At 36.5% G+C, this 18,098-nt stretch overlaps 1 protein-coding gene across 1 annotated transcript in view; it reads right to left on the minus strand.

Moving 5' to 3' along the window:
* Window positions 1–2,049: 2,049 nt before the first annotated feature.
* Window positions 2,050–18,098, minus strand: part of SH3BGRL2 (SH3 domain binding glutamate rich protein like 2) — a 55,178-nt gene continuing 39,129 nt past the window's right edge. The window contains exons 3-4 of the mRNA XM_081038371.1: window positions 9,164–9,244; window positions 2,050–4,962 (exon numbers count right to left, since the gene is read on the minus strand). Of these exons, the coding sequence (XP_080894497.1) occupies window positions 4,951–4,962; window positions 9,164–9,244 (93 nt within the window). The 3' untranslated portion in view covers window positions 2,050–4,950. The remainder of the gene's footprint in view (window positions 4,963–9,163; window positions 9,245–18,098) is intronic.

An 18,098-nucleotide genomic window follows, 5' to 3' on the forward strand; every position in this document is an offset into this window, starting at 1 on the left:
AGGTTCCAAAGTACCTCTTCTCTTGGCCTGTTATGCCAACAAGCTGAAAATTAGCACACACACACACACAAAAACACACAATATATGCATTTAACTTTATTTTCTCCAAATAAAATAAAGTTGCACATGCTTTTCATACTTCTGGAAATAGCTTCAGATGATTTTTCTACTCTAAATATGTTTTCTCTTTAATAGTTAAATAAGTGTTAACTGATAAAAGGTTTAAATATAAAGGACTTTTCAAAATTAATAATTAAAAATACAACACAGTAGAAAAAAGGTAAAAGACATGATGGGGCATTTCCAAGTAGAAATACGAGTTCTCATAATAAAAATGCAACTTATTAGTAATTCAGTATGTGCAAAATGAAATCACAATGAGATACCATCTTACACTCAGGTTGGCAAAAATTTGAGTCTGACAATCCTAAATGTTGGCGAAAATCTAGAGTCCTGCAAATTCTAATATACAGGTGGGAGTGTAAGTTGATACCATTACTCTGGAAAACAATTTGGCCTTATCTATTCAAGCTGATGATATGCTTTATTGTACAACACAGCAATTCCATTCAGGTATACATCCACTTTAGTGTATGATGTTCATAGCAACATTTCCTTTTTGTTTCCGAGAAAGGTACACTTCAACAACCAGCAAGAGAAGGGAACATTGTGATATAGTCATACAATGAAATAAAGCTTAGCAGTGAAAACAAACTAGGGTACTTGTTTCAAAATGATAATGCCCGGTTGTAATGAACATAAAAAGGAAGTGACAGGATACAGTTTAATTCCATTTAGTATGATTTAAGGAAACATACATAGAGGTAAAATGATAAAGGTTAGAAAGATTAACAACACACAAGGTTCAAGAGAGGGGCTCCCACTATCAAACAGGGATGGGAAAGGGACAGAAAAGAGCACACACACAGTGCCTCAAAGGAAAGACAGCAAGCTGGTGGCAGGCTGTACACAAGGGTTTATTATTCTTTATGTATGTGTGCGTGTGTGTACATATATGAAATACATGTATGAAATAATTGCATGTATGAAATAATTTTAAATTGGAATGTAGGTAACAAACATAGAAAAAGAAGACACAGCATGTTTCAGATGATGCCCAGCTCCTGAAGCATTATGCACTTGCCTTAACTATCATTCACTCCTTGGCTGCAAACTACTGCTTTTGCTTCTCTGTCTCTTACCCTCTAGGGTGGAGACTATTGTCCTGCTCAGATAGTGCCCATAACATTCTAAGAGCTCAACACCTGTTGATTGAAATGATGACCAAACTAACCTGATGTGCATTTCTAGAGACAGGAAAACTAGGAAACTCTGGGTTACAAGTGGGCGGTGACTATTCGGCTTATTTGGTTTCATGATTTAGCACATTCTGCAAATTTACAGCCAGTCAGTCCTCTTTTATCTCCTCCTTCATCCTCCCTCTATCTTGGTGTTTAAGGTTTGAAATAGTTCAGAGATGAGGTCAACCTCAGATACTGCCTTTAGAAATATTTTCTTCTGCTTTCAGAAGTGGCTGCATCAAAGGGGGCCCTTAATAAAGGGTTGCAGTTACGCTGTTACTTGTTTTCTACCCCCAATTAGGGGAACAAATCCACCAGCTCATGGCTTCAGTGTACTTAGGAAACCACGGTTAATGATTTGAACCAACCGAGGGACCAGTGATTTTACACCATCCATGGTCCTGGTCTCTGTCTGAGATAATTCTGTGGTCACCTCCCAACACACACACACACACACACACACACACACACACACACACACACAACACACACACACACACACACACACACTCTCTCTCTCTCTCCCTCTCCCTCTCTCTCCCTCCCTCCCTCCCTCCCTCCCTCTCTCTCTATACATGTGTGTCTCCTCGAATGGTCAAATGATATGTCTGCATTTTAAAAATTAATCGGCAGGTATGGGGTTCACAAGTGGGAACAGAAATACAGTATTCCAACTAAACAGGAAGGTTTCAACTAAACACAGAACTAAAATTAGAAAAGGTATTGTAGGAAACATACACTCCATTTTCAGAATGTGTTCTCTCAATTTATTCCTCTTTAATGAATATAAAATCTGAGATTTCACCAATGCCTTTAAAGACAAATGCATACAAACTGAAATCTAAAGACAATAATTATGCTGAGCAAAGTGGGCCCTGATACTTAAGGAAAGCTGTTAAATGAAAAGCATTTCTAGAAAAAGCAAAACCCTATATAGCAAAATCAAATTAAACAAAACAAAACAAAACAAACAAAACAGAAAGAGGCTTTGGTACCTTTCAATAACAAAAGACAAAAATAAGTTTAGTTCATTATTAAATCCATGTAATATAAAAACATCTATGTGGGGGTGTTGAATAAATCTATAAAAAAGAAACAAATCTAAAATATATTAAAGTCTGAGAGAAAAAAAAAATCTTCCTTTTCTTCTCTTTGATTTTAATAGAACACCAGAATTTGGAAAAACAATTATTTCCCCAACTAAATTTCCTTCTGGTCTGCATATACCTAGCAGGATGGCACTCTGTATTTTATCTGATTTTAAAATGGCATACTTTGATTTTTAGCAGCACATTTCCTTTGCCACAACAAGCCTACTACAGGAAATAAAAATTCTGTCTTGAAATGCCCTTTGATATTACATCTATGCCTGCAATTCCCATTCACTTCTTTCCTAGGCTTTTAAGACTGTAATTATCCCAGTCTGAAGGCAGCTGGTTAAAGGAAACCAGAAAGTCATTACATGTTTGCAATCAGCTGGTAAAATAGTACAAGCAAGGACAAAATATTCTCTGAACACAGTGTGGTCCCAGAGGGCAATCCCTCAGTACTCAGCAGAGCCTGGGTACTGAGTCAACGCCACACAACCAGTGCTTCTCAGTCACTCATAACAGGTCTGGCACCAGCAGGGGCTGGTCGCTCCCATTTCGTTGTTATCAAAAAGAAAAAGAAAAAAAGAAAAAAGAAAAAAAGTGGGGCTGCGAGTAGATGATATGTAACTGCAGTAGTAAGTCTGCACTACTATTTAGTCAGTTTAGGAGAATCATACTCGGCCTACTATGACCATTTTAATTCAAAAGTCTTAAGACAAATCTGAGTAGATTTCTCTGTCTAGCAAGTATGGTGTTGATTGATCCTACAATCCCAGAATTTAACTTGCAAAGCCTCAATCTTTCCAAGTTGGTTCTTGGTGCTCACTGGCAAGAGTAGACTAAATATAAGTTAGATCACTGTACTATTAAACATTTTTAAATTGCTGTATCTTAAAAAGAAATTCTAAGTCTTATCAGAAGATTCACATACTCAAACATAATATCCAGTTTAGGAAAAAAAAAAATTCCTGGATAGTCCCTGGGATTCATCTAACGCAATTTGACCTGGATGTTATTTAATGCCAACTAAGCAATAATAGACATGATTTCAATAGCTTTCCTTGGAGACAAAATTGTGGATCATGTATTTGTTCCAGTCAGGTAGAAATCTGTGGCGTGCTTTTCTTCCAGTTGTAGTCCTGGGCTGCAAATCTCAGGCTGGGGTTTCAGTTTTAGCATTCAACAGGTTCTTTAGAAGAGTCCACATTTAGCAAGTCGGAGGGTGAGATAACCCATGTGACAGGGCTTTAATGCTTCTGTTCTTTCAATTTCTTACAAACTTCCTGCTCAGAATCTCAACAGCAGGTCCAGCATCGGGATGCTGAGAATAGCAGAATATAGTAAGCAGCCCTCCAAGTTTATCCTATTCAAAACTGTTCCCACGTTTGGCAACCAAAAAGTCTATGCTGCTCTGAAAACTTCCTGGACTCATATATGGAATGAGAACATGTATCTACATTACTCTGAAAAATCTGTGCATTGGCCAGAAATATGAACTAGCAAAGTTAGAGGACCAATAAGCAATAATTCAGGGAAAAAAATTAAGTTGTACAGCAATGTTAGTATCTTTTCATATGCCTCATCAAGGGTTCACAAAATATATCTAACCAAGATCTTCCTTTCTCAAAAAAATATAATCCCTTCACAAAATACAATAAGCAGCTATTAGGGGAACTGCACTTAAAAATAAATGTGCACTCATGCATAATAAGTTGCTAGAGCTAAAAATGCCTTCGGATATGGGTCAGATAATTTTCCTATAAATTTACTATCTAATTAGTGCACCACTTAAAATATATATTTTAAGGAGTCTTATGCATTTAGTTGAAACTTTCCCCTTGCAAGAGATAAAGAAGGATCTATTTTTCAAAATAAGTTATTTCCATCCCCGTCACTTGGTTCTAATCACACATTGTTGCAACAGTGATTTCTGGAAACATCTGTAGAAGCTTGAAGAATTTATGGGGGTAAAAATTTACATTACCAAAAGGAGGCTAGAACATCCAGCCTTTTCTATAGGTCTTATGACGAAGCACTGGAATAGTGACATTTGTGATTCTGCAGCAAAAATCTTTATCCCTTTGTCAATCAGCCACTTCTTTCTTTTTTTTTTTTCCTTTCTGATCAAAGAATTCTAACAGCCTGGCAGACTAAGTTTAAAGATACAATCTAGGCAGCTTAAAGAGACGCAGGCCTGAGCAACACTGGCATCAACTACACCTAGGGCAGATTCAACATTTTGTCTCTGATGGCGCTACCCACTTATTTTTCAGTCATTAAGGAAGCACACCTGTAACGGGTTACAATCCCTCTAGGTGAGTTAGGCAACTGCAGGCAATTCTGAAAATAAGAAAAAACCCACCACAGTTTTGATTTGGTTTAAAGCAATCATGCAATCCCATTATACCCACGTCTTCCAAAAACACCTTTTCCAATGCAAGCAAAGTTACTGATGATGCATGTGGCTTTTGTCACAGTGATGCATTAGGTAAGCAGGTGTGTGCTGAGTACCAGGGGGCGCTCCAAAATGCATCTCCGTCGCCTTCCACTTGTCTTCCCTAAGGTTCTGCCTATTTGTTAAAAAAGAAAAAAAAGTCAGTTAGTGCACTGTATTGATAAGAAAATTCACCCTGACAGTGCTATTGTAAATGTCAGGAACAGAGATGTTGGAAATCACAATAACTCCCATGTGACTGATAAGAACAAATTCTGGGTTTCAGGATCAGAGCCCAGATTTAAATTACACACACCTAACCTACCAAATGTAAAAGTGGAAAGAAAACTACAGGCCCCCTCACCCAGGTGCTGGTTAAACAGTACTCCTGAGAGGAGTCTCGGCAGTTAACCAGCACCTGGGTGAGGGGGCCTGTAGAGTGTGACCCAAGGTGAAAGACAGCACTGGTATGGTCATTCCTAGTGGTGCCCCAATCCTCCAAGTGCCACCCTGGCCTCTCTCTGCAGGATGGCTCCATGATTCAACCACTATACAGACACCTGGCCTAGGCGGGCCTCTGAGACCCTCTCCAGCTCCGGCTGGTCAGTGCCCAGGGTTTACCAATTGTTGCATATTTTGAATATCACCCCAGAATAGCAGAAATAGCAGAATAGCAGAAACTGTCTACTTCAGGTCCTGCTTTGAGTCTCTTAACATAACAAACTTGATAGTTTTCTACCTGAAAATTATTGGTAAAAGGCTTCCTTTTTTCTTAGGTAGGCACCATGGTGGGCCAGCCACTGATGGCTCCAGCCAGCCATAGGAGAAAGTGGCTCACTCAGTGTTTCCGTATCTTCCAGCTTCTTGAGGAAAGTAGGAAATCTGTATTTTAAATATTAGCAACCCATTTAAATTTTTTAAAAAGTCTGGACAAACTCATCCAGAGTCAGTGTGGCCTGGAGGCCACCATTTTGTAACCTGTCACCTTCCTCTGGACTGTGACAGAGTCTACACGGCACTTGTGTCTTTTGGGTCCTTGAACGTTCTTTTCCTACCATTTCTTTTCTTTCTCCTCATGTTGTAAGAGCAATTGCAGCTACTAATGGTGTTTTTGTGTGTTCCCTGGCAGGCTTCCTAGTCCTGTCTTTTATGTGTGTATACTGTAGAGAGAGTAGGAAAGAAGACGAGAAAAGGGGGTATCCATCTTGTGGTACATTGCACCTGTGAATGCTGTGTCTAGGCCTTAGAACATAGATCATATGAATTACCACCAAGGTAAAAAACAAATAAACAGAAATGGGGAAAATGCTGAATTGCTCTTAAAAATAATTTTAGCTCTCTCCTATGAAGATGAAATACGAGTTGCTATTGACCCTTAAGGCCCCAGCTGGTTCATGAGAGAGGGTGGCACAAACACTGCACCACAGGTTTCCACGTGCTTCTGCTTAGGTGTGACTGCCTCAGGTATCTGAAAGTGATGGGATGGATGGGTGGGGATGCTCAGAGCCCTAACTGCCAATCAAGTCGATGGCATCAAGACCAACTTTAATGTGATAACCACAAGTCATGTGAGAATGCATATTTTATAGATCGTAGGTTTCCTGAAGAATTTTTGAGAGAACAAATATTTTTGAAGACTAAAAGTCTCAGCCAACAGTGTCTCTAAGGAATCTATATCTTAGGGGACAATGAGAGCAAAGAAAGTAAGCATGCGGTACTTTTTTAAAAGGCTTTTGCATCAACAAAGATGTCCACTAAGTTTATGCATCTATTACATTACTCCTACTTCAGTTTTTTTCCAGTTCTTTGAAGATAAATCTTAATTATTTAATATCTTTGGAAGAAACATGTTATACAAATACTATAATTTTCCTAACCAGTATCCCAATGTTCCATCTTTATAAAAATAGTTTTAAGAACCTTTTAATATTGTATGTGTGGGTTTTCCTTCTGTTTAAAACATGTGCATGGGAACCACCCACAACCATCTGTGCACTTACTGAAGTAAAAACAAAGCAATATTCCACATCAGCTATGAACTACACAGGTGCTGGTATATAATTTATATTACTGATAGTCACTGCCTTCCTCCCACAGGTATTCCAGAAATGGTACAAATCCTGGGTAGCCTCAAAAGACCTATTACCTACAGACATCAAAGTTCCCAGTAATGTACTTTCATTTCAATTCAATGTTAAAAATAGATACTGCAGAATTCAGTCTCTGTGAAAAACAGTCAAGACCTCAATTGCTATGTGCACCAAAAATGTTAATGTGGTTATCTCTGGGTAGTGGGATAATAGGCAATTTTTATTTTCTGCTTTACACTTTCTTTGTATTTTCCCAATTTTTCTAAATGAGCCTAGATTACTTTCATAAACAGCAAAAAAAAGGGTGTTGTTTTTCAGAAGGGAGAAATAATCAAAATAATACCTTATTTAATAAAAAAATGGTATTTTTTATTTTGAAATTAAATCCACGTGCTTCACAAAGTTGTGATAATATATGTCTTTTCTAGGTCTAAATATTAGAAAAGTTTGAGCTTTTTATGTTCTCTAAAAGACACTGACATAATAAACTAGCTTTAGAAACATTTTGATTAGTTTAGGAATTGTGTTTTTTTGAAGGTTGACCATTTGATATTGCAGACCATCTCCCTTCCAATGTAAATCACTTAAACATTCAAAAGGCCTTAAAATATGGTTTAATGCTGCTATTAGGTTGGTGCAAAAGTAATTGCAGTTTTGGACCGTGAATTTTAAATCATCATAACTAGGCTCAAATACATCTTTATTAATCAAAATAGGAACCATTACAATCAACACATTTTTGCCAATGAGAAATAAGTTTGTTTATTCCTGTAGCATAAAAATCTGTGCTTTGGGATTCAATGAACTCTTGGAAAGCATTTTCTGCATGCTGCTGGTTGTGGAAGTGTTTACCCTACAAAAAGATGTCGAGATGCTTGAAGAAGTGGTAGTCGGTTAGCGAGAGGTCAGGTGAATATGGCAGATGAGGCTTAAAACTTCATAGTCCAATTCGTTCAACTTTTGAAACATTGGTTGTGCAACGTGTGGTTGTGTGTTGTCCTGGAGAAGAACTGGGCCCTTTCTGTTGACCAGTGTGGCTGCAGGCATTGCAGTTTTTGGTGCTTCTCATCGATTTGCTGAGCATAATTTTCAGATGTAATGGTTTCTGCAGGATTCAGAAAGCTATAGTGGATCAGACCTGCAACAGACCACTAAACAGTGAGCATGACCTCTTTTTGGTGCAAGTTTGGCTTTGGGAGCTTCTTCTATGTCCAACCACTGAGCTGGTCGTCACTAGTTGTCACATAACATCCACTTTTCATCACACATCACAACCCAATCGAGAAATGGTTCGTTGTTGTTGCGTAGAATAAGAGAAGATGACACTTCAAAACGACAATTTGTTTGATTTTTGGTCAGCTCATGAGGCACCCACTTATTGAGCTTTTTCACCTTTCCAATTTGCTTCAAATGCCGAATGACCGTAGAATGGTCGACGTTGAGTTCTTCAGCAACTTCTCGTGTAATTGTAAGAGGATCAGCTTTGATGATTGCTCTCAATTGGTCATTGTCAACTTCCAATGGCCGGCCACTATGCTCCTCATCTTCAAGGCTCTCGTCTCCTTTGCAAAACCCCTTGAACCACTACTGACTGCACTATATGTTTGTTAGCAGTTCCTGGGCCAAATGCATTGCTGATGTTGTGAGTTGTCTCTGCTGCTTTACAACCCATTTTGAACTCGAGTAAGAAAATCGCTCTATTTGCTTTTTGTTTAACATCATTTCCACAGTCTAAAATACATATAAAATAAACAGCAAGTAATAAGTCATTAGCAAAAAATCATAAAGCGAGAAGTGCGCATTAAAATGGTGTATAACATAACCACATTTATTTAAAAATGTATTCCAATGTCAAAGGCAAATTTCAACAATGCAAAAACCGCAATTACGTTTGCACCAACCTAATATTTCACAAAACATAAAGTAATGTAAACTTGCACTTTAAAACAGAAAAACACCTAGTACTACTTTTGCTACCTTAAATTCTTCTTGGAAGGAGATATAAATTATAAATAAATTAAATTATAAATAAAAATAAAGTCTAATATACAGCAACAATTGAAAACTTTCTAGGAAAAAAACTGACTTTCTTTTTATGTTTTTACATGGGGCAGTCTCTAATTGTGCCTTTGAAAAAGTGAAAGCTAAACATTCAGGAGACTATATGTACATTCCTCTAACACCTTCAATCTCAATTGAGAACAATTCAAGAAAGGTGAATTTTAAAACAAGAAAAGATTTACCTACCTTTGATGCCAAACGTGATTTCAGGCCTAAGAATGAAAAGACTGTGTTGCTTTCCTTTGATTCAAAAAAACTGTCATAATCCTAGAAAAACAAGGGGAGGAGAAAATAAATGAAAGCAAACATTATCTTTGTATTGGTGCTTTTGAAAAAGTGTTTATGGAAATAAAAAATTTACGATTGCTCCACCCAGGCCAAGGAAGAGCTACATAAATCTACTGGGTTTGCTCTGCTTCTGCCTAAAAATATTTTAGAGTATGATGATGATGTTACAAGTTTTTAACCTAAAGCCTGTGACAAGATTAAAACATAAAACACTGACAACAGAATGAAATTGGAACACACTCCCTTTCCTTTATGTGCCAGACTAACATTTATTTGTGTGAAATCACTCTGCCCTAAGATTTTATTCTATCCCTTTAAGATGATCCCTTTAAGATGAAAGGTTGCCTCCCAATTCCACTCTTGCTATTTTGTTATCTCCGGCTTTAAAAAAAAAAATCACTGGGTAAACAGAAAGCTGTAAAGGTCATGTGTCAGTGTGAGTGCTTCTATTCTGCTTTTGAAGTTTTCCACATTCTTTAAGACTGTGTCTTTAGAAAGAATAAAAAAGATCAAATAAAAACTAGAGGAAACTATATTCTTTATAACATTTACCTTTGATTTACAAACAGAATCATTTTTCTCTTCCTACTTTCACAAAAGAAGCCATTAAAGAATTTTGGTCAATATGTTCATCAATTGTTTCTTTTCAAAAGTTTGCATATATAATACTAGTACATAGTTTCTAAGTTGATACAAAGCAGTCTTAAATTTGGTAGAAGTCCGTTTGATAACTTTATCCTAAGGATAACTACTGTATGCAGACAAGGATCAGAATCATTTTTAGACATCTGCTTTGTGCTAGGCGCCTCATAAGAATCCATCATTTAATCACCACCACAGCCCACCAGGTTGGAGACGGGCTCAGAGCAAAGAAAATAGTTGCCCAAGGTTGACAGCCAACACATGAGAGCGAAATTTGGGCCCAGTTCTCACCAATGGTGTGAGAGTACTTTCTGTACTCTCTGATGCGTCTGGATCAATAGGAAACCACATATGGGGCACCCTGTATACAAGTCACTGCTAATGAATACACTGCTAAGCCACGCCAGGGCTATCACAGGTACTTTTGAAACCTGTCTAGGAATCTAAATGAGAGTCAATGACTTCTAGGGATTTGCTTCTTGCAAAGCATGCCTCAGCTGATAAAACCATCTTTGAATTATTTGACTCTGTGTAGATGCTCTCTTGTCCAAATGCGTTAGCAAGTTGAGTCTCATGTGACTTTGACAGCAGCGTCAGCCTCAGACCTTGTACCCGATGTTCCTTCTGTAGGTCTTCATGTGGTAGCTCCCTCCATCACTTAGGATCAGCCCATTTAGGAAGAGAGGCCGTCCTTGATCATTCCAAGGAGCAACAATACATCTTAAAACGGTGGCTCACCAAAGGCCTCCTTGAAAAATGGAGTTTTAAGCGGAAATCTGAAGAATGAGTAGAGTTAGCCAAGTAAAGGGTGGGGGGGAGGCATTCGGGACACAGAATAGCACTAGTAAAGAGCAAAGCTTGACAGAAATCAGCGTATGCCTGACTTTGTAAACAAACAAAAAAATATTTTAAATTTTATGTTAAGTACAAAAGCAAATCAATGTATGGGCTCTGAGAAGGGGAGCAGACAGATCTAGGTTTCCTTTAAGAAAATACCTAAGTTAACTGTGAAGAATGGCTGAGAGAGAGAACAGCAAGAAGGGAAGCAGTGGGGAAAGTAAGAAGACTGCTGTGGTAATGCAGGCAAAAGATGGTGGCAGCCGGAACCAGAGCAATAGTAGTGGCATTAGCCAGAAGTGGACAGACTGGAGATATAATTAATCATAAGTGATTGTGGAACTAGTGTAGGGGGTTAAGGAGAATTAAGAATTAAAGCAATTCTGAGCTTGGTGACTTGACAGAAAAGACCTGGGGAAAAAAGACATTTGAGGGTAAGGTTGGAGGTGAGTTTCAAAATGTCAGGTTTGAGAAGTTGTATGATACCCAAGTGACGAAGATATGAACTGGGCAGTTGGGGGTTCCTAGTGACTCTAAGATATTGCCGATTTTGTAGAATTTTATGGAAAATCTTGTATTTTTTTTAAATAAGAAAAATCTATGTCGCAAATAATACAGGTCTAAATTTGATCTATAATTAAAGCAAAATCCCATGAACTGAATACGTCACAAGTATTCTTTGTAACAAAGATATTTCCAAATAGTTGAGAGACATTTAACTGATCTGGGTTCAAGAAATAATCCAGTTCGATACATACATCCTCTCTCTGATCATTGGTTGCTTACATTCAATGTGGTAACAGGAGGAAGAGAGCTAAACTACAGCCAGATTTATCTCATCTTTTTAGATATCCACTATAAGAAAACTGGGGTACTTGTTCCTCTTCATACCATATTGTGCCACTATTTGGTCTAAATTCTTTCCCTAGGGAATCTCATTTACAGTCATGGCCCTAATTAAATTCATACCTCTAGCTCTGATTTCTTCTCAGTTCTGGTTCTATATAAACAACTAACTGTTGTTCATAGACTCTTAAACACAAGAGATAACTCACAATTCATGATCTTCCTTCCACACATGAGGTGGACCTCTCAGAAAAACAGTACCACCATCTAATGGGCTCCACCAGTCAGAAATCAGAGCACCACAGGACTCTTTCCTCTTTTCCCTCAATCAATAACTATCTTACATATTCCTTCAACCCCTCCATTTTTCAACATCTGTTTCAATGCTCTAATCCAAGCTAGACTTCAGCAATAGCACCCTAATTTATCAACCCTTCTCCAGTCTAACCTATTTCCACCCAATCATTCTCAACTGAGGACAGGCTGATCTTTTAAAAATGCAAATTTGATCATACTCCCCTCTGCTTACATCCTTTTCTTCAAGATTTCTCATTGCTTTTACAGTAGATTAAAATTCTTAATATTGCATAAAAGGTGCTATGTGGTCCAGCTCTGACAGTCAAGACTGGGGAGAAGAGAGGTCTTGTACTTCCACCTGCACCAACCACCATCTGGCTCAGAATCATTTCTGGGAAACTGAGTGGTCTTTATGCTCAGTCAACTGTAGATGTGATGTCCAGCAATCTACTGTCTGAGTTAAATGACTTTGATGAACTCATTTAGCCTCCTCAGACTATTTCTTCCTTTCTGCATCAGATATTACCACAGACTCCTGAAGCCTCCAAATTCTATGAAATGATGGAGCATTCAGTGGAGTTGCTCTTAAATGGGCTATTAGCTGCGTCCAAGTGTAAAGCTGCCTACATAGTCTAGTTACTAGAGATACCTATTTGAAAAATTTACCCCTCTCTAGTTTAACTGAACAGGAAAAGGAAGAGAAAAAAATGTTAGGACTAGTGACTTAGTCATCAAAATACTGTCCTTGTTCTTGAATTTTGAAAGGCCGTTACCTGTTTCTAGTCAATAATCTCTGATGTCAGTGTGAAATACTAATAATGTAAGAATAAAAAACTAATAATGTAATACAAAATGAGAAACCATGTCTGACTCAATCTCTACAAATGTAGTGTGAATTCTACTTTAAAAGACTGAAGTGCTAACTAACATGAAAATATCACACATGTAAAAGATCAAAAGGCAAGTTACAATGAAACTTAATGTGTGTAATTCATGTTTCAGTGTTTATCTTAAAAACCTTACTCTTAAAATTCTCCAAATAACAAAACTGAAAATATGGTCAACTCTCACAAGAAAGTTTCATATGTATAATAAACAAGACATATAAAAAATATATAAGCAGAGAAAATATGTAACATTATGAGCAATCTGTTTAACTACAATGAACCAAAATGGTTCTCATAAATTTTAGTCACCAACAAAGGTACTTAAAATTTCAGATATTTAGACATCTCAGAATGGCAAAATTTCTTGTTTATATAAATTCTTTTTAACTGCTTATTTCTGTCATAAAATTATATGCATTATTTTTATTTTATGAACCTTTATAACTGTGTGCCACATGATTATGGCTAGGAGGCTTCTTACCTGAATATTGAATTGGATCCTCCCAATAGTTTAGATATTGTCATGTAAGGCAACTAACTCCTTCCAAAGTGACAAATATAATATTTGGTAAGTAACTTTAAAAGCAGAATAATTTAAAGGAAGTCATTTTTAAAAGTCAATGTTAGAACAGTACCTGACACATCAGGTTACCAATAATACTTGTCAAGTGGATGAATTAGTTGTCTATTAATTACTGATTGATGTGCCATGTTTTAGGTTAATCTCATGCTAGTAACATGTGAGTAGGTCCTATTTCTATTCTATTACCATGGGTTTTGAAGAATTATGCACAAAATTGCTTTCTGACATTCAAAAACTTTTGAGTGGCCTGACAAATTTCAAAGTGTAAATGGTTAAATTATTTTGTCATGTTTAGGCAAAGAGTATGTGATAGATAATTTAAAATCTAGAATTTCTTGATAGTTAATACCTCCTTTCAGATAACAATACATTAAACAGTATGATGTGAAATAATTTAAGAGTAAAATAGTATTAGAAATTTTAAAATCACACCCTATTAAGACAAAGTTCTTATATTATGGTCCTAGGCATTCCTTAATAAAAGAGAAAGATCTGCTTTCTTATCAAATTCATTTCACTTATCAAGTTTATACAGAGGGTGCCAAAAAAAATGTATACACATTTTAAGAAATGGAAAAAAACTGTATTAAAATTGTAATAATATATACCGATAACAAAAGATGAGTACAAGTCATGTGTATACATTTTTTGGTACCTCCGGTATACCGGGGGTACAAAAAATGTATACACATGACTTGTACTCATCTTATATATGTGTGTGTGTGTATATATATATATACATATATATATATATATACATACATACACACACACACACACACATATATATATATATACACACACACACACACACACACACATATATATATATATAAAGGTTTATACTGCAAAAGTTAAAAGCATTGTATTTTAAAAAGTCACTATAAAGTTTCTAAATAGGCATGCAGAATTCTTTATAGTCAAACACACTCTGAAGTGTTTGTAAATACACATCTCAAAATTGCACATTTCTGGACAACCAACTTTCTGTTAACTATAGAATATAATGATCATTTAATAGCACCTTTGGAGAATGGTACAAACACTCAAAGCATATATGTTCAAGATAAAATTGCCCAGTTTTCAAAAACCGGTATATTTTTATTACATTAAAGAAAAAGGATGAAAAATTCATTTTTAGTGTTGGCGGATTATGAAAAGAAAAATTTCTGGACTATGGACATAAGCATCACTAAGTACTGTGTCTAACGGAACATTTATCTAAGTGCTGCAATTTTAAGAAGAATAAAGCAAGCTAAAAAGCTGTTAAAAAGAAAAAGGAAAAAATAACTTCCATCACCTATACTTTTGTTTGTGTTCAGGTGAAAACCAATGTTAGAGACATTTATAATAAGCTCACGATAAAATCAACAACAGGTAGAGTTCACAATAGTCTCATTCTTCCAAATTGCTTACTTAAGGACATTACCCATACACTGCGGTTAGACTATTATGGACTAGACAAGCATTTGAGACAAAGACTTTAAAGTTCTTTGCCCTTTCAGTGTTCCCTAAGAGAACAGTGAGGAAAACCTACAGCAGCCACTCTGAAAAGCTGTACCACTTCCCACGCTAAGTAAATGACAATTAAGTGACAGACCCATATTATTTCTACATGCCAAGGGCATATCCAAACAGGAGGTAGCAAAGAACAAAAACAACATGTGGCCTACACGGAAATGGTAGTAGCAATTAGTTCTAAATGAGCCAAAGCAAATTTGGTTTACCCAAAATGTTTTTTAAAAATTATTTTTAAGACTATAAGAGCTACACTGCTGCTGCTTAAAATGGGCAGAGCCTCCTTCTTCTTCAAGTTTCTTTCAAGCCTGAGGGTATCTCTGAGCAGAATTTCTTGACAGTTAGTGCTATATTCTATTTTATAAAACCCTGAAATAAGAGGAAAAAGAAGTTTTTACTTCCAATACTGGTAGGACATGTAAGATGTTAGTTGTCTGAAACAGCTTCATTCAGCAACTTTTATGCCAAATATCAAAAATATGAGTGAACCCAAAGCTAAGAATTTTAAATCCCTAATTCATGTTTAACATTTCCAACCATACCGGTACAAGATGGCACAGCAAGCAAATACATCTATCCAAGCACCAATTGAAATTGGATGGAACATTTTTTGTGCTAAACATAGGAAAAGGAACCAGCAACAAAATATTAATAAATACCCAGAGAAGTAAATCAAAAGGCTAAACTTAAGAAAATCTCTTAGTTATTGACATTTATGTCATTCTCCTTTAAGCCACAGGGATTTAGTAAAATAGGGTTATACACCCTCCTCTATGACTGCCCATCCAACTAAACAGTTCCATAGAGAATAGTATTTATGTGTTTAAAACAATATCAATATATGTTTATATAATAGTTACTATCATTAAAGAGAATGTGACCGTTATAAACTTCAGCAATGCTAAATGAAGTGTGTATGCGTGTATGTGTGTAAATCAAGGAGAAATGAGAAGCAATAAGAGTGCCAATTTTTCTTCATCTTTCAAAGAGAGAAGTAAATACTGTTTACATTTTAAAATCAAGGAATATAGATATTAGTATATGAAAGAGTGGTGATAACTTAAGAACTTTATAAAAGAGGTTACATCTTGGGAACCAAGGGGAACCATAAAGAAAGGCAGAAGAAAACTGATTCCTCACTTTTGCCCCTCCTGTCAACAGGCTTTGTTGTCCTAACATTGATATAAACATGGCCTTAGTGTCTTAACAGTTTTGTTTTCTTTTCATTAATCTTATCTGCATAATGCTCAGAGAGAGAGAAAATTTTTAACAAAAAGAAAACCGCCATTTTGGATATTAGTTAATATATACTGCAAATGTGCAATTGGGGTGGCCTGAAACTGGATAAAGGTTTTCAATATTCATAGCACAAGTCATCATTTTTATGAAAGACATGTCCCAGGGACTCACCATTATAGAATGAAGTAAACATCTCAGTAGGGTGAAAATGGGAGATTAAACATTTATAGACAGAAGAATAAAAACTAGGGTTATATAGAAGAGATGAAACTGCAAAGAATATCTAATTAAATTGTTATGTTTCTAGGCATACAGCAGATCAGCAATCAGTGATAAAGAGGAATTTATATCACCCCTTCCCCACCACCCAAGTTGTCCTTTCCTAGTATCTGTAAGGATGCCATATAAGGTTATTTACAGTCAAACATGTGAAGAAGATTCTCTTTGAGTAGATAAGTGATCTTTTAGACAGAGGGCCTTGGAATACAGATTTTCAAATTTAGATCACAGTAACTGTGGGATATGTGAGCTTCTAAAAGAGGTGATTTCCCAAATAAGCTTGCTTTTGAGACATTTGTTTTTCACTTTTACTAATAAAACAGGAATGCAAATGTTCAGAACCTTGACAAGGCATGACCCAACAAAACAGGGTAGTTACCTGCTCAGCTGAAAACATCTCTCTTACCCATTCACAGACCCAATTTTTGTGATGTTCTATGTTCCTAGCATTCTGATAGAAACCAGGTGCTAAGATAAATGTGCCACGGCACCTACTGAGGGTGAGCACAAGGAACTCGGAAACTGGCTGATGGAAAAGGTATAAAAAAAAAAAAGAAAGAAAATTCTATGAGATGAATGTCTAATGAGGCACATGTTTGCTATGTATGGGGGAGGGGGAAAATAAACAGAATCCTAGTTAATTAGAGAAATCTTAATAACAAGGCCCTTTTGAATTGAGTTTTGAGAGAGAAATAGCACAGAATTGTGTAGGAGGGAAAAATTACAGGATTTGGTAACCAACTGGGTACTGAGGTGACAAAAATGGGTGTGGGGTGACTTTTAGGGCTTAGCCTTAAGTACCATGTAGATGATTGTAGCAGTTAAACCTACACAAATCACATCCATATTTTAGAGACAAAGCACAATGTCCTGGGGTAACAATGAAAATTTTGGACTTTGGCTTTCCTTTTTTTTTCTTTATTGACTCTAAACAGTTCTATTAACACGTAATTACTGCAGTCAGGTTTCAACGTTGGTCAAAATTTCTGTCCATCACTAGATTCTACTCCATTTTGCCAAAAGATGCACTTAATTTTCATGAAGGGAAACTTGGGAAGCAGATAATCCTGTGTTTCTCAAAGGTGACCCCTGAAGAACCCCAGGAGGCAGAAGGAAATGTGAATGGACCATCTAGAGAGGGGTAAACTATGCAGATACCTGTGAGCCTTGCATAGTGTTGACATTTTTAAAGGGTTAGAAAACAAAACAAAAACAACCAAACAAAAAAAAAAGAATATGCAGCGGAGAACTAAGTGGCCCGCAAAGCCTAAAATATTTACCAGGTGGCCCAAACCACAGTCTAGAAGATTGGAGGTTAGATTTTAAGGCACCACCTACAAATGTGAAATTTCTTTGAAGTCTTGTTTAATATTAAAATTCATGGAAATCGTGCCTCTTGCCCCATAATATATCAATAGTGTTTGCTTTGCTATTAAAAAATATGTTTTGCAATGTGCTCAAAATCTTCAAGTCACATGGCTGCTCTAGGAAGATCGTAGTGTTTATTCTGATTTTGGGCACCCCTAAGCCCCCAAATCCAACTCTGGTTTTACCAGCAACACATATGATAATCATCTTGTTTTAACTTTTACTAGTTTTCATTCACCAAGTGACTTTTGCTTGACCTTGAACCCAGATTTTGGGCTACCAACAATAACCATTCATATCTTGATAACAGTATACCCCCAAAATATTTCTGTTTTTT

This window comes from Rhinolophus hipposideros (assembly GCF_964194185.1).
Source record: "Rhinolophus hipposideros genome assembly, chromosome: 3".
NCBI lineage: Eukaryota > Metazoa > Chordata > Mammalia > Chiroptera > Rhinolophidae > Rhinolophus > Rhinolophus hipposideros.